Raw genomic sequence first — 17,858 nt, forward strand, 5'->3', positions numbered from 1 at the left:
GGGGGGGGGGCGCACCCCCTCCCCCAGCCCGATGCGGGGCCGTGGCGGCGGAGGCGGTGCCGGTCCCGCGGGGCTGCGCCGGCCGCGGCCTGGAAAGTTTCGCGGCGTTTTTGGGGTGCGTTGTCCCCCCCCCCGCCGCCTCCCACCCTCCGCCCGCGGCTGCGGGGCCGGTGCCGGCAGGGCGGGGGCACCCTGGGATGCGGCCGCGGCCCCCCCGCCCGTCCTGTGCCCCCCTGCCCCCCCCCCACGGTGACCCCCTCCGGCCGGGCCGGCGGTGGGCGGATTCGCCGCACAACTTTTTGGGAGGGAGTGCGGGGTGCTTGCGGGGGTGCGGAGATGCCCTCGCAGTGCCCCCCCCACCCTACAAGCTGCCGGAGCATGTAGCCCCGGCCCGGCCCCCGGGGCCGGGGGAGAGGGGCAGGGGGTGTCCCGGCCGCACCTTCGCGCCCCGACACGTGCGGGGCTGGCGGCCGCCCGAGCTCCGCCCGGGCTGGGCAGGGGTCCCTCAGGCACCCGCTGGCGTTATGGGGACATGGGCAGCAGCGCACTGGCCCCTCAGCCAAAGGAAGGAATCTCCTCAGCAGCCCCTGCACAACCAGGGCTGTGTCTGGCCGTGGGCCCCGGCCCCTCTCGTGTCCCCACTGGGGCACCCCGGCTGTCCCTGTGCGCCGGGGACCCGCTGGGCTGGGGGGGGTGTCTCTGTGAGGTGCTGCTGCCCCCCAGGACTGAAAATGAAAGGATCCTTTTTTTCAGGGAAAGAACGTCTGGTAGTTGTGAAGTGAGTGCGCTGGGAGACCCACCAACGCGCTTCACCCCGCACAGGTGAAACAGCTCCGGTTTCTAATGCGGGAGGTGGCGCGTTTTGGTCAAATGTTCCTTGATATGTCTTTTAGCTCAGAATGCTAATGGCTTTGTACAAGTAAACTCAAATGAATTTTAGAAATGACAGTAACACCTTAGGCCTTATACCATCTGATTAAAATACATAGATCCATAGTTAGTTCTAACTTTGTTACTTGACAACATATGATGAAGGTTTATTTTAAGGCCCTTTTCAGTTTTTGAGGATTGGGAGACTTAGAAATAAAATTGACAAAATTAGGGCAGTGCGTAGGTGAGTGCCCTCTCCTATTGACACGCCTGTACTGGCAGTGTTTTGTGCTAAGACCATCCCCACCACTGCTGATTGCTGAACTGGAGCGCTTGTGTTTCGTAGGAAGCTGTCACTTACAAGCAGGCGATGTTGAGCCTTTTATGAATTGTTTGTAATATATATGAAGATCAGACAAGTTTTATAAATCGTAAAGCTAAATTATCTACAGAAGGCCACCCAAAATTTACTTACTGAGAGTTATTTTGATGTTCAGTATTTTCGTGATGAGTGGAATGAATTTGTACATAGGGCCTGGTCCTACAGAACTGCATATACTTTGTTCTCACAATATGGTAAATCATCAGGCGGTACAAATTTATTGTAATACTACACTGAAATTTCAATAGCTTATAACTGCTGAAAGACTGCTCTATGAGGAACTCTACTGCTTTATTTATTGGGTATTCCTTCTGGAGCAAAAATAATATTTCTGTATTGTGTGAAAATAAGCTTGTTTGCCTTCATAGTATTGGGACTAAAAATAAGACTAAGGTATTTTGTTTAACCTCATATTCAAGGACAGGTTATCTGTTATTTGAATGAATAAAAGACTTGAACTTTTTTTTTGTTCAAGTACAGATGCAAAGGGTGGTATGTTTAATCTCTCTCTTTCAGGATCATGGTTTTGATATTCTGAGATAACATTTTTGAAGTGCATTTCTCCCATGTTGCAATGGCCTTAATATTCCATTTCTTGCTGCATCTGAAGGCTACCTCTCTGCCTGCTCACCCTAACCCTAACCTGGGCCTGTTTAAAACTGTGTTGAAATAAGTGTGCTTCTGTGCAAGCATGAGCATCTGTCTGTGAGGATGTGATTGCAGGACTGGGGCCTGAGACCTTCTGCTCAAATAGAGAAGTCCTTGTTCAAAAGACTTTCAAGATATGGAGCCTGTCTTGAACCTTAGGTCAGGAATACCAATGTCTAGAAAATTTTTTGAAACCTATAGGAATGTGCTCTTGGCAATAGTTATGAATCTTCCTACCTAAGATCTTTTCTCTTTAGAAATCCTTCAAAGTTTCTAAAATTCCTGGAGTCTTAAATATTTGGTTTTAGGCTATGGGATACCTTTGTCAAGTTTTCTATAAGATACTATTTATCACATGAGTGAATCAGCTGAAATGAAAATTCCTGCTTAAGTTCATTTGTTGTAGGAAAACAAAAAGAAGAACCTGGTCAGTTTGGTAACAAAATGAGTTACTTTTCCACCTCTTAGTTATGTTTTCTGCTGTTGATTTGAAGTAGTTACAAGTCTCTTCTCTAGTGGTTATTACTATTAGGAATAATACTTCAATTCTGTATTTATTACATTATATTCTGGAACATAATCTGTATTACCAGTGTTGCCTAAAATACTCTACTGCTTTTCTTTTAATATATCTGCAGTATAAACTGCCTTTTTCCAGAGTTGAAATAATAAGCTTTCTAAAAAGGCAGAATGAGGGCAATGTTGCTTCTATCTTCCTAGGTAGATCTTAACATATGAAAAAAGTAGTCCAAAATATGATTCCAGGTGGTAACTAAAAATATCTAGTAAGGTCTTAACATGTTGAGTGCCTTGATCTGTCAGGTTACTTGCATGCATGTTGCAGTACCTGCACTTCACAGATCTTCTTGAGTAAGGATTGTACTCTAGTTAATAAAAGTGTTCTGTACAGGAACTCTTGTAGTTGGCTTTGGTTGCTTCCCAGTGTCCTCTGTCTCAGTATGAATGCTTTTACTGACAAAAAGACTCTTGTTTCCAGAATTACAGAAGTCTTGGTTTGGTAGTTGAGTGTCATAGAGAATTGAGCTGTTAAAAGACTAGAACTAAGCCAAAGTTATGGTTAGATCACAGAACAGGGACAGAAGTTACAACTTTGTAGTGTTGATGTTGATCACAATTAGATGTGGTGCAGAACAAAGCACTTCAAAGAGAGGTATTAGTTGCTGTGAAACAGAAAAAATGAATCTTTCTGCTTTCCTCTTAGAAGTGTAATTTTTATTAATACTGATTGGAAAAGTTTTGCTATAAGTCAGCTTTAAATGCATGTCTTTTTGTCATGAATTTTATGGTCTCTGTTCATCTCTGAGTGGATTCCATATGCCAAACATCTTACACTGTATTTTCTTCGTCTCAGCAAAAGGGTCAGACAGTGGTGATGCAGGTAATTGTTCTTTCTTGGTCAAGTTTAGGAATTGACAAAACTACTATTTATGCTGTTTGTGTTTGTGGAAAAGCTGAGGTTCTTATAGATCCACGTTCCACTTCTGGCCCCGAGTTAATGGTTTTGGAAGCATATGGAGAGGATTGTACCTTGTCTATGAGATGCCATGAACATAGCAAACAATTTAACATGAAATTTGTGCTAATATTAGCAGAAGCAAAACAATACAGTTAAGACCTCTGTAGTCGTGGCTTTTGTTTGGATGCAGTGCGTGAAGCTCTGAGCTCAATCCTCTTAATTATACATCTTTTAACCACCAGCATATAATTGCCTTGCAATTTACAATGCATTTGGGGATTCCATTGCCTAAACGGGTCTTACGTACCTTGAATGTTAAGTTCTGAGCATATGTTTAAGAATGTATCAACCCACATGATTTAAAATATTCTAATATTTTCGTCGCAGCATTTGCTTAAAATGACTGTTTTGAGTTTTGAGGCTATAATGCTTTGGGCTTTCTCGCAGTGACTAAGCCATTAACTTCAATGCAGACTACAGATGATGTCGGGTACCAGATTTCTGTATGACATAATGCTGGTACTGGGGTATGGTATAGCAAAGATTGCCCCTAGAGTTTTCTGCTACACTATTTTCTAGGCTCTCTGAAGGACTGTTTAAGTATTTTGGAAAAGGGTATGTAGAGTGCAGAGCTACAACTTGTTGTCTTGGAGCTGATGTGCACTGCAAGGTAGCTGATTATGCCTGCTTGCTGATACTAAAAGCAGCTGGGAGCTGGCTTCTTCCAGTATGTGATAGCGGGTGTTGGCAGTTGCACAGGTGTGTACTGTGTACCTGTGTGTATTGAAGTCTTTAATTTCTCTTTTTACAGTCATTTTGCAAACAACCTTCTATTGTCTTATGGACCACTAGTGGCTGCACTTAGCAGGACAAGTAGCTCTGCTCTAAGTGTTGATGTCTCAGAGTGTGGCCTTGCTCTGTGTCCTGCCTGTCCTTGCTGGGGTGCTAACTTTGTTAGTATTCACATAGGACTTTAGCCAGAGGGAGGAGATTTTCTTCCAGTCAGCTGCTCAAGAATAAAAAATGGGAGAAGGGGAGAAATTAATGTGTTATGAAATGACAAGTGTTAGTGGTAACCTCGTAAGAACATGAGAAATACCCTGCTGGATCAGATAAGGTTGAATCCAACTTAATGTTCTCTCTTGGGCAGTAGGAATAAGTGATGCTATTTAGGAAGAGCATGAAAGCCCAGCCACTTTTTTATGTTTTCTTCTCTTACTCCTCTGCCATCCATATTTGTTAAATTGGTCATGCTAGCAGGTACATTGCTTATGTCCCCATTGTCTATGAACTTTCCTGTTGTCTTTTTGAACCTGATGGTACTGTCTGCTTCCATAGCCCCCTGTGACAGCAAGTTCCAGCAGTTTACTTTAATATGTTTTGAGTCAATCTCTTAGTAATTTCATCAAGCATCCCTAGTTCTAATATTGTGTGATATGGTATATGACCATTCTGTATTCACCTTATTTCCTACCATGATTTTTTAAACCTCAGTCATGTATTACATCATTTGGCAAGGACGCACATTTTTGGATTCTCTTCTGTTCTTTGCCCTGTTGCTTCTAGCTCAAAATCTTTTATTTAGAAGCAGTTGGTTAAGGCATGTCTAGGTTCCTCAAGAAGCAGCCTCTGGTTTCTCATTCATGGGTTGTGGCTAAAGCTAGTTTGAGCACATATGGGTATAACTTATGTTTCTGTTGAACCTTTCTACAGCTTTGGTGTAGAGTATAAGTGCAAATCCAAAACAGCTCCCGGAAAGTTTTGTATCCTGATATTTTTACAGTGAGTACAGCTGCTTAAGCATTTGATTTTTTCCAGGGGAAGTCCATGTTTCCGTCATCTCTTACTGAATCCTGTGGGACAAAAATAATTTCTCCCCCACCCACTATTTAGCTAAGTGTAGTTTCAGTTCTCTTCAGTTAAGTGACATGTGCGTATTCCATGTTCGTGCTACTTTTTATGTAGCAGCAGAAAGCTCTGTTAAGAACTCCTGTATATCCTTAAAAATAAAACACTGCATCAGATTAAATCAGAGTGAATAGATTTAAATGTCTTCATTATTTTTATATATGTGTGTGTTTATATATACATATACACACACTTACATGATATGCTATGGAAGTAAAAAGAAAAAGCTCTTTTTAAATTAAGTACAACTTCAGTCTCTGATCCTGGCAGTGTATCCGCACAGTGACATGTCTTTTGGGGAGTTTCTGTAGGGATCTACCAATAAAGATATAATTGCAAGTTTGGGAAAGTTGCTGTGGATTTTTTTTAAAGTAACATTGGCTTCTAGGTATATTAGCTTTCTTGTTCATTGCACCGTAGTTGCACTAGTTGATTCCTATCAGGATTTTTAACATGGTTATATTTGCATGAGCTTCTCTTAGTGTATATATAGACCAAAAATTCATGTTCATGGTCATCGGTTTCCCTGGTTATTATTCTCAGTATTTTTGCTTGAACATTTTCTATGGCATTGTAGTTATACCCTGTATCTTTCAGACAAGTAAGCACTAAAATACCATCCCTGCCCTAACACAGTCAAGTTAAATGCAAAAATAAGACATAATTATGAGTTAAATCCAAAATTCAGACTGCAGCCACAAGAATAAATCTAGGATTATAGTGGCTGGGAACTGTGGAGCACTTTCTTTACAGAAGCTTGACAGAGGCACATAAGGTATGCATTTCTTGCTGTTTGCTTTGGAACCATCCTGAGGAACTCTTTTTCTTTGGTCTGTTGCTTGATAATCTTCGGAAAAGAAACATTGCTGGGTTGTGCGATCTGTCATTGATCTGTCAGAAACTCCGCAAAGCATGATAGTAGTAACTTGAATGAAGGTTGTAAATAAACCAGAAAGAAATAGAGAGCAGCATGTGAGTCACCCCAGCTGCAAGATGCACTTGGTCTTTCAAGTTTTACATCCTGTCCAGTATGCCACCAAATACAAGCTTTGGTTAACTATTGAGAGAAGCAAACTCCAGAGCAAAAGGCTTTCTGTCAGCATTGTTGCGTGTGTGAGATGCAATTAGTTAAGACTCGTTTGATTACTTTTACTGCCATAGTAATGAAGGAGTCTGTCTCAATCATATGGGATCCAAACCCAGATCACAACTCCTGTATGGGTCATGTCCCCATAGGATTTATGTTTTTCATTCATGTCGTTGCTGAATAATACTGAAGTGTATGTCAGTATCTGCCTGAGCACAGGTGTCTGAAAGGATTATTTGGTCCTTAACATGCTAAAGAAGAGAGAGTTCCCTCTTCCCATTCTGTATTTTTGAAGAGCACAGTCAACAATGAGCTTTCTTGTTCTTAAGACTGATGTGTTGTGGAAAGACATTCTCCAGTGATTGGTTTCAAATATGTATAGTATGTGCTTCCATGCATTGAGAAAAGCTGGGAAAGGTGATTGGAACTGGACTAAGTGTCCGTGCTTGTGTTGTGGCTACCTGGTGTAAAGAAAGCACAAGGCCTCTGCCTCTGGGGCGCATGCTTGCATGTGTGCGTGGAAAGGGAAAATGTGTATCAAGAGGAAATACAAAGTTATCCTCATTATTGTCTCAAATGATTAATCAGGTCACTTGTGGTAGTTAAATTTTGTAGCCCATGTCTTCATTCTTTATGCTGTGTATGCTGCATGTGCGTGTATACAGCTCTTCCAAGAATTTTTTAGCATGTTTCTAAATCTTTAAGTGTCCTTCTGCTTCTACAGCTAGATATATGCTAATGAAAGGCTAGTTTTATGCAGTTTACTCTTAGATGTATGATAGGGTGTTTTGTTTTGCCCTAGTGACTTAAAGTTGCTTTTCTAGATCCCCCAGAGCCATTGTGCTTGTCATTTTCTTAAGGCACTTTTATACAGCAGAAGGTGAAGGCTTGTACCTTTACAAGAGGAAAGTGCATCTTTCCTGCAAAGTCTGTGTAGGCTTCCTCCTTCCAATCATGTTCTTGCCATTTTGGGCCTTGAGAACAAGTGAGTTCATTGACGTGGTATTCTGTACATTTGTCACACGCCTCTAATTTATTATGTATTTCCTGAATATCCCCTCTATGAACATTCCTTTCCTTGGTGTATAACACATATGAAACTGAACTGAGTACTGAATACACCATGTTTAAAAGTGTTTGTTCCAGTGCTTTAGGATGGCCTTTCTGAATAAAAGCTGCCTTAAGCTTAGTGTAGCAGGGTAGCTGCAGAATATATATAATGTTAATTTTATTTGGAGCTACTTTGAGATGGTTTGAGTGTTTTGTTTGTTTGTTTGTCTGTCTGTTTTTTTAAAAATATGATTGCTGAAGACCTCCATAGTGTTAGGAACTGAAAAAGTACCTTATGATTGCATGGATTTGCACCGTAGGAGTGTATTTTAGAGGGGAAAACCCCCAGCCTCTTGTGGACGTTTCTGCCCTCCTGGCATTGATGGGAGTACTGCCTCTGATATTAGTACCTGCATTTCCCTAAAATAAGTGCAGTGAGGTAGGACAAGCACTGAAGAACCGTGATGACCTCAGGAAGGACTGCATATTGATGCTTGCAGAAACTGTAAGCAGATACAAGAACTAGAGACTGATCATCAGATATGGTAAAGAAAGCTTTTTTTAAAAAGAAACTTTGTTGCACTGACTGATTTTGCAGAGCAAAGACAGTCACTGGTGGTTTTGCAAGTATAGATACTTGAAGTAAAACCTGTGCAATCAAATGGGTTGATCATCTTTCAACTTGATTTCTGAAAGCAAGTGATCTAATCTGACACCTTTTTCAACTTGTAGCTTCTAATCAGTTTCTGGTAGATAAGTGAAGTTTTGTTGAAGAGGTTTAAGTGTGGTGGCAGTAGAGTTTTCCCCAGTAATTTCCCCCAGTTTCCCAAAGATCTGTAACTACTAATTGAAAACTGTTGGGCTAGTGGATTTGGCTTATTGGATGCTAGCTGAACCACAGGTTTGGTGACTACATCTGCCTGCTTACTGACTGAGTACTAGTAATACGTATTTGACTAACATTGACCTTTTTGATATTTTCCTTAGACAATCTGCTTCATCTTGGTTCATCATCATTCCAGGATAGTGGTGTCCTTGGGGCTCTCTCTTGACATTGATATGGTACAGAAGATTTAAAATCAGGTATTGTTTTGGGTCCTTCTTTCCTGCCAAAATGGAACATGCAGTCTAGGACTGAATGCATTTCTTCTTTCCTTATGCGATTTGTCTTAATGTTTTGGTTCTTTCAGCTGATGTTCACAAGGAATAGAGTCACGTGATGTATGAAGGCAAACACATACACTTCTCTGAGGTTGACAATAAGCCCTTGTGCTCATATAGCCCCAAACTGTGCAAGCAGAGGCGACTTAACGGCTACGCCTTCTGTATCAGACACGTTCTGGAGGACAAGACTGCCCCCTTCAAGCAATGTGAATATGTGGCCAAGTATAACAGCCAACGCTGCACCAACCCTATCCCCAAATCTGAGGACCGTAGGTGAGTTGTGGTTATCTCTCTGCAGAGTGGGAAGTGACTGGGATGTTGGCACGAGTTTTCTTTTAAGTTGCTGCCTGGTTTCAGGATGAGGGTGGAACTGGCTTGAGCGAATTGTATTCCAGGATGTTCCTTTGAGGATTTTATTTTAAGACCAGTAAGCTTTATTTTATTTTCTGTGGGAGTCAAGTAACTCAGAAGGGGGGCAGTAACTTAGTCCTAAGGAAGTTTATGAGAGAGTTCATTGCTTTTCTCAAATTCACCATAAACTGTGGATCAAACCACAGTATCAGCTGTTCTAACAAATTTGCTTTGTCAGTCACAGTACGTGCTCTTAAAAAGGCCTGCTTGTTTAGCCAGGAGTGCCAAAAGCACACTTCCATCTGCTTTTTCAGGACAAACAGTTGAAAATGCATATCTTCTGGGCACAGGGAACAGTGACACATAGAGACAAATCCAGAATTACAGAGCAGTGTTTGTGATTTGGTACCGATCTGTAGTGTTGTATTTCTGGAATAAAATAAATATTACTTGATAACAGTTGAGCCAGCTGGGAAAGTGCTGTCCACTCTCTTTCTTCTTTGCTTCCCTCCTTTCTCTCACCCTCCTTGCCCAAATGAAGATACCCAAGGTGTCTAGGTATTAAATGCCTTGCAGGAGATAGTACTTGAAGTTGTTGAGAACTGGAATTCAAACTAGATATCCTGAATTGCAGCCCATACTGTAGCCACAGGGGCATTCTTCCTTGCTCTTTAAGACTTCCTGAACACTAGTCTCATTGGTGCTTCTGGGGCTGAAATAGCAGAATTTGTCTAATCTTGTCTGACAGCTATATATGACTTTATTTTTTTTGGAGTTGTCATTGCAGGGTTTGCCAGTAATACAGTATTTAATTAATGTCTGTGTTAACTATCTGAGGTTTGTTCTACTAGAAATGCTTTTTAAACCTAAAATATAAACAAAATATGCCAAAAAAAGTCAAACCACTATTCACTGACCTTTCACATTATTAGCTGCCATTCACTAACCTTTTGCATTATTAGCAGTGTTCCCACTGTGCCCTACATATAACTTCCTTCTCAGCTCACAGCTCCCTCTCTTGTCTGAAACAACAGTTGGACTGTGCTCTAAATTAACTTGCACTTCACCTGCCATTTCAGTTGAGGAGACTGATGAAGTGAGAAAAAAAACATGAATGTTTGTCAAAAGCTGTAGGGCAAATGCTCAAATGGCACAAGATGAATAACTTTAAGCTGTAATTTGACAGTCGGTGAGTGTTTCTTTGCTACTGTACAATTGAGGCTCTTTGGAAATAAGCTTGCAGGAATGATCATGGAAATGGTTAGCACAAATGGTATGCTGTAATTTCAGATGCAAGAGCTGACTGAACCAGAGTTGCTGTTTACCAGGGGTCATACTTGAAAACAATAGAAGTAATAGTACTTAATGGCACTTTTTTATGTCTCATATGTTCCCATGGAATTTGCGATTTTTCTTTACACCTTGAATTGAGTTCACACTTTGTTCTTTTTGATTTTTCTCAAGTTAAAGTGAAGTGTGGTCATGACATCTGGTGTATGTTATATTAGAATAATTCAATTGCATGTCGAGTGTCACATTACAGTACTTGAAGAGGACAGCAGGTGTCTGAAGGAGAAAATAAACTTTTAATTTCAAATGAGAGGATGTGATAGTTTGAAAGAATATTTTAAAAGACTACTTCTCAGGGCAGAGTTTAGTTTTAACAATAAAATTTAATGAATGCTAGTGATAAGACTGTGGCTCCTCTGAACTTTTTTTTTGGCAGGCAAACCTGTATCTGTTTCTTAGGAGACTTTCTTCACACTCCGTTCAATATAAAGATGTTTGCTGTGTCTGAGTTCTTCACTCATTAGCTTTTAATTTTTTGTATACAAAATTACTGTCAGATGGTCATTTTGTCACAGTTTTACACATGTAACTACATGATCAGAAGCAGGCTGTATGAAGCTCTGACAGCTATCTTCTTTTTATACTTTTAAAGATCATAAAAAAAAGTCAAGAAGATGCATGCATTATATGCCAAAAGCTTCATAGTCTGTCCACAGATAATTAAAAGAATTATCACTTGACCCCGACAAATGAGATGCTACCAGCCACAAAGATGTTTAATATTGTACCATATTATTAGATTTCTTATTAACTGTTAACGTTTTATAAATTAGATCTATTAATAGTGTGACTTCAATGCCTTATTTGAAGTCTAGTTTCTCTATTCACTATCTTTTTTTTTTTAAAGAACATATATATGAGAAGATACAGACATAGGTTTTGTATTTGTATTTTCTCTGAATACATCTCCTAATTCTTTCTTAGCCAAATACAGACATACATAATGAAGTTCAACTTAATTTTTAAATATAGGGTTATTACAATTTAGTTGGGTTAAACACCATTTTAAATCTTCTCTTTCAAGAGAATCTTTAAATATTTTGTTAATATGCAAGCTGTTCCCCAGTTTATTGGATCGTAAGTAAGTGATGGAAATCGATACCAGTCTGGGATGTACTGAGAAGCAGAATGCAATTGTAGGTAGAAAAACTCGCTGTCTGAATTCTTGTCTTCCCAGTGGATGAGGGAAACTGTCCATCTGAAGCCTTCAGAGCCCATCACATTTTGTGTGCTTCGTGTTTTGATAATTTTAATGGATATCAACCCACTGCTCTTACCATATGTGTGGACTTCACTTGATCTTACCTGCACACAATAAATGCTTTTGGCACTGAGTAGGGAAGGGGAAAAAAACCGTATTAGATACTCAATGTGATACTGTCAGCTGAGAATAACTCACAGACAGGTTATAGAGGTGACAGACTGAGCCACTAAGACAGGCATATCAGAATTGGCTCTTACAGGCCCAGCTTGACTCTAATGGGTTTCATGCTCAGAGCTATGTGAAAAGCATTGTGCTACCTGCAGGTGCTGTACTAGTCTTCCCAGTAATCTGACTTCCATGGAGCATGAACTATTAATGCAGACTCTGCAGTACTGGATAAAGTCAGAGCCAATTGGGTCCAGGGCCAACTAAAAAGCCATCCTGGAAACTGAAGGATGGGGAAGTGAGTGTACTTGCCCCCCTGGCTCTGTGTGGGACCAGCTAGAGCCTGACAAGGTCAAGGTTGAGTTGGTGCTAATCTACTATGCCTAGCCTAGCCAAAACTGCTTATGTGTAGTCTTCTTTACCCAGAGGAGATTGAAGTGCTCTTCCTGGTTTCTTCCTGCTCCTGTTAGTCCAAGTTGTTACAGTGTCAGTTATGCTGGAAGACAGAGAGTTGATAGAGCCTTAAAGCACAGAGCCAAGTTGTTGTATACTGGAGTCTGTAAGTGCATGTGATCTGTATGTTGTAGCCTGACATCTATGGGTTTGTGTCCAGTTGGCTCTCAGTGGTGCAGTATGGTCAGTTGTAAGAGTCAAAGCTTTATTCTCTGCCATGTAAAAACTATTGTCTTAGAGTTAAATGAACAAGCCAAAGCCTTAATAGCCTGAAACTCAGAGAATGTTAGCAAGCTTATTACCTTTTCATAGCTTTATTCACCTTTTCTATTTTTTTCTTGTTTGTACAATGAAAACAGACTATCCAGTTTTACCTCCTCACATCAGCACAAGCACAAGATGACAATATTTAAGTTCTGAACAATATAAGGGAAGCATTCACATTGAGCAAAACACTGTTTTTATTGGCATAAGAGGGAAAAGAATTCCCTGGTGTTTGTTTTGTCTGTTTATTGTTTTTTTCTCTTATCATACTAAAAGTGCTGTTGTAACTGATACCAGTCTTGTTCAAACAAAATATTTTAAAAGTGTGTAATTTTAAACATGGAAACAGTGCTTGTTGACTTTAAGGAAAACTTTATTGAGCCCTCATTATATAATTTTATTTTTAGAAATGCGTCTCTCAGTATGAATTTACAGTATTCCAGTGTGTTCTAATAAGGACTCCACAAATTGCTGGCTTTCAGCTTGCCTCATCTAGCTTTATTAATTACTTACAACATAATATAATAAAGAAATTATTTAGACAGTAATAAGTAGCAGGACTTTTCAGACTTTTCTGACTTGTGAATCCTTATGAGTGTGGAACCCTCAAGAGGCTGTATATATGGAGATCATTAAAGAGCATATATGAATTTGATTTCTCTTTTTTACCTTTTAAGGACTCTTTAGAAGCTTCTCACACATTGCTTCTTTAGAGATGGGCCAACAGTTTGAAAGTCACTAAGCTGAAGTGTTAAACCTTTTGTGATGTTTGGTTTGGGCTTTTTGTTTTCTCCATAAAGACCAGGAATAAATTAATTTTAACCTATTTGTTCCATAAAACTTACTTTTCTCAGGTTTGTACTGATCAGATTTTAAAGAATGGCTCTTTCCTTATTCATAAATACTTGGATGTAGACATCACTTTTTCCTTATATCTTTGTTTTCATCTATAAGCTGCAGGTTATAGATGGGATTCTGCAAGGGCAGAATTCTGATTGCTGGTAGCATTCTACAGAGGCAGGAGTGCCTGCTTGTGGGAAACAGGAAAAGAATCAGATCATGATTCCTACATTTCTGTCACCTGCTTGTTTTAATCAGATAAAGGTTAATTTTTTACTTTTTACTGTTATCTGTGGACATAAATTGTGATTTTTTTTTAAACTTTCATGACAAATTCTCAAAAACTTTTTTTAATAACATGGCTTTGAAAGTTTTTCATATTAGAACTTAAAATCTATGTTTGTGGATTGTATGTATACATATTCTTGGCATTGTGTAAATATTTTCTAGCAGCAGAGAATTTCTTTTTATAACTAGATTTTTATTTGCAAATAATGACCCTTTGCAGCAGATATCTAGTGAGATTCTCCTTATAAGAAACTGCTCTCCCTACTACAGTGGAATTCCTAATAGTAATGTGTGCATTAATGAAAATTATAACTATTTCCACTGAACAAACAGGCAAATGAAAGGAAGTAGTCTTCAATGTAATATTTCCTGAAATGATCAGTTAATGGCTTAAGTTCTTAATGTTTTATGTATCAGACAGTCCATTTGTTTTGTTCACTTTGTTTTGTGAGTATTCACCCTATTAGAGAGTGAAGATTTTTAATGCTTGTGTGTGAGTCTCCTATGACTAATGAATGAAGACTTTTATATCTTAAGATTAGAGATTGTCCCTTGTATAACCTTTTGTTTTCTGTTACATGTTGGGAGCACCACAGTTACCCGTTTTATTAGAAGCAGTTGTGTACACTTCTTATAAAACCTCTTGTGTTTCGATTTATATTTGCTTGAGATGTGTGTTTGGGTTTCCCTTAAGTGATGTCTTTTCTTCATATTTTACTTATAGGAGTTTAGTTAATAATTGACTGCTTTTATTTTTCAAAGGTACTGCAACAGCCACCTGCAGGTACTTGGCTTTATACCGAAAAAGGAGAGGAAGAAAAAGAATGATCCCATAGAGGAGGTGAAGGTCAGGCATCAGATGGATGCTATGGCCTTCAGTCTGACAGTGCCCACCCTGGCCTTGAAGATGCCCAATGGACTGGATGGGATGTCCCTCTCCCCTCCAGGGGCAAGGCTTCCTCTCCACTACCTGGAGGCAGAATTAGAAGACCCCTTTGCTTTCAATGAGGAGGATGATGACCTAAAGAAGGGGGCAACAGTGAGGAAAAAGTTGCAGAGCAAGTTGGCTCAAAACCGGCAGCGCCAGAGAGAGACAGAGATTTTAAAAGTTCGCCAAGAGCACTTTAGCCCCATTCCTGCACCTTTGCAGCAGCAGCCTCTGCAGCAGCAGCACTCCCATCTGCCACCTTCATCAGCTTCGTTAAAGCCGACAGGGCTACCGCAGGGCATCGTCTGCAAGTCACCTCAACCTCTGAACACCAGCCTACCAATGCAGGGAGTGGCACCCACCACACACACTATAGCACAAGCCCGGCAGTTGTCTAACAAGAGACCTCTGCCTCTCCTGCCACCCGCCAGGGCTCCTGTCACGGACCCACCAAGGACTGATCGGGTCCTCATGAAAGCCACAGCCTTCTCTCCACACTCGTCCTGCATGAGCCGGCTACAGAGACTGGTGAAACTGTGCACTCGAAAACAGCAGCTGGACACTGATCTGTTTCCTCATTTAGGTGAGCAGATAACAGATGCACCGCAGCCTTATTTTTTAACCTAAAACCAAAAAAGGGGAAGGTCTTCTAGCCCTGTCCTGCATTCGTGTGCGGTCCTTACAAAATAACCTTGAGCTAGGTAATCTTGGTGTTTTCTTTAGCTCTGTTCTAAATGAAGGGAATGCCTGCATCCATCATATATGGTTTATGGCATTTTGGTTAGTTTTTATTCTTAATGTTCTGTTAGCCATTTGAGAAATGAAACTGAGATGGAGAACACATTGCTTGGATGATAGAGACATCATATAGGTTAGCAACTCAAGTAGTAAAGGTGACACTAGCTGTACCTACATGAGTGGACAAAGTTAGTTTAAATATTAGATTTGTGACACGTGCACATTACAAAATGAATGCAAGTAAAAGTTTGGAGATTTGACCCGTCGTTCTCTGCAGATCCAAATTTCCAGCTGACTTGATTGGAAAATTATAGCACAAGAGAGTTTTTCTTGACTGGGCCTATTAGTTTATAGAAAGTGGATGAACAAAAGAAAGACCACTGCAGGAGAGCATCACTGTTACAGAAGGTAATTGGAGGCTGGAGTCTTGTCCACATATCAGTGCAGGAATAGTCTTACTCTTACTTATTATCTAGAAACCATAATTCAATAGCTGCTTGTGAAAGTGTAAGCAAATACAACCAACCTGCTGGTATGGTAGTAGTGCTCTGTGACGCTTTGAAAAGGCAACTGACCTTGTGGTTTATTTGTCTGATGGTGAATACAGACCTAGGCACACCTATCTGCCCTTTTTGTCTTCCTCACCCACCAAAGTTACTTTTTGGCATAGTTTTAGACTGTACTTTTCTAACAAGTAAAATACTAAAAGGGAAATGGAAATGTGAGTCAGCGTGTGATATTAGAGGAGGAACACTATTTATGATTTTTAAAAAAAAAAGACTTCAAATAAATCTAGACATTCTTCATATAGTGTCTTATTTAATTGGAAACATCTGTAATTTTTGCTATTTCAATTAACCTTTCCTTAATTTGCTGTTAAGATCTGCCCTTTGGCACTCATGGGATAGCTTGACTATTTGTTCAGAAGATAATTAGCATACCCACAGCATGTCTCCAAAGGATGTTGTTCTTCAGAAAACAGCTTTGATGGTCCTATATATAATGCAGGTCTTTAGAGGAATGGCAACTCCAGAGGCTTTTCTGAGTGTTACAGACCCCAATAGCTTCGAAAGTGACCTGTGTTTAAAAGACTGTAGAAAGATCTTTTCTGTATTTAATGTTTTACATTCTCAAGTGGTGAAGAGAATACATTTTACTAAAAAAGAGGCATAGTAAAAAAACCAATTAGACCTATACATGTAGAGTTATGCAGATGCATAACTGTATGTGTATGCATTTAGAACAGTTTATATTTGGCAAAGTAAAAGAATTCGCATATAAGTTACATGAGAGTGGAAAATATATTTGTTTTTTATTCATTATATGTCTTAATATTAAAGACTAGTTATGCCAGTTCAGAGAACTTCAGGATTTCTTTTTTATGATAGAGTAGCAGTAGAGATGACTGCACAGAATCTTTAAAAGATTAAGCCAGTTTTATGGGTACCTACATCAGAGCTGTGTAATTGGATATTAATGTAACTGCAGTAACTTAGGTGTCAGTATAGCTGAATCTGGATTAGATTTTATTCCTTCATTTCTGCAGTGCCCATTAGAAGCAAAACAAAACAACTTCTGATTTTGTTTTTAAACTTTGAGTAAACAATTTGCTACATGGTTGTCAGTTGTGGACATCTTTATTGAATGATGATTAAGTTGTTTTTTCATTCCTTTATGAAAGGGGCGTGAGGAAAAAGAACCACTTACCTTGAAAGTATAATTCTGACATTTCATTACATTTCTTAATATATCTTAATTTTGTTCAAATGCATGTCTTAAAAAATGAAAGGACACTGAAGTTCCTGAAAAATTTGGTTTCTGATGTTTGTGGTTCGTGTCAAAATGTTGCTTCTATATGATGAAGATGCTCCTAACGATTGCATTCCGAGCATAGGTGTGTGTGTCTCTAACTGTGAAAGTAGGTGACCAAGTACTGATGCGTTTCCCAAATTCAAAGCATTTGACTTCAGAATCATCTCAGATATAGTTGTTTAGTTTATTTTTAACGAAAACAAAATGCTCCCTAACTCTTATCCCAACTGCTGCTCCATTTTCAAGGAGCACAGAAGAAAGCGAAAAAGAAAAAATGCTGGCTTGCAAATGCAGCAGTGGAATTTTATCCCACCTGCTGCAAGAAAGTGGCAAGAATTTCACTGGATGTGGGAGAGAGGGTAGGAAAAGCTGTGAAAGATGAAGTTCCAGACAAAATGTTTCACCTGAGAACTTACTGGCCTCTTTCTGGTTGTCATGCTCAACAGTTGTGTGTGGATTGACTAACTGAGGCTGCTGGTGCACACAATACTGCATCATCATTAAATAAAAACGTGCTGCTTGGTAAAAGTGTAGGAGTGTTTGTGTCTCTCCCTTTAGCTCTCTCTTCATGCATTTGGCCAGCAGTGACAGGAACTGAGCAGAGGAACACTCTGTGTAGCTGTGTATCTATCTCTGTCCGTGATGCTGTGTCTTGTGATTTTCATATTCTTCTCTGTGTTAGGGCACAGTGAAGGGGTCAGAATATAAAAAGAAATGAAATTGGCCTATTTAGATCATATAGTATTAAAAGTTACCAGGTAGTCAGTTCTTTGTGACAGGGACTTCTCCCTTACCTTGTCTCTAAAGTTCCCATGTGCTTGGTTATGAAAACTGTAATATTTTTCTGTGGGTAAGAAAGCTGGTGATTTTTCTTCCACT

General features: G+C 39.8%; 1 protein-coding gene across 6 annotated transcripts in view; it reads left to right on the forward strand.

The window, feature by feature from the left end:
- INO80D (INO80 complex subunit D) overlaps positions 1-17,858 on the forward strand; it is a 50,743-nt gene that overhangs the window by 5,814 nt on the left and 27,071 nt on the right. For 4 of the 6 annotated variants that reach the window (XM_027678358.1, XM_027678353.1, XM_027678357.1 and 1 more), the window contains exons 2-5: positions 754-822; positions 8,410-8,505; positions 8,613-8,859; positions 14,264-15,012. In XM_027678358.1, the coding sequence (XP_027534159.1) occupies positions 8,642-8,859; positions 14,264-15,012 (967 nt within the window). In that variant the 5' untranslated portion in view covers positions 754-822; positions 8,410-8,505; positions 8,613-8,641. The remainder of the gene's footprint in view (positions 1-753; positions 823-8,409; positions 8,506-8,612; positions 8,860-14,263; positions 15,013-17,858) is intronic. The other 2 variants (XM_027678355.1, XM_027678356.1) reach the window with 2 other exon arrangements.

The sequence above is a fragment of the Neopelma chrysocephalum genome, unplaced genomic scaffold (assembly GCF_003984885.1).
Source record: "Neopelma chrysocephalum unplaced genomic scaffold, ASM398488v2 Primary Assembly neopelma1_44, whole genome shotgun sequence".
Classification (NCBI taxonomy): domain Eukaryota; kingdom Metazoa; phylum Chordata; class Aves; order Passeriformes; family Pipridae; genus Neopelma; species Neopelma chrysocephalum.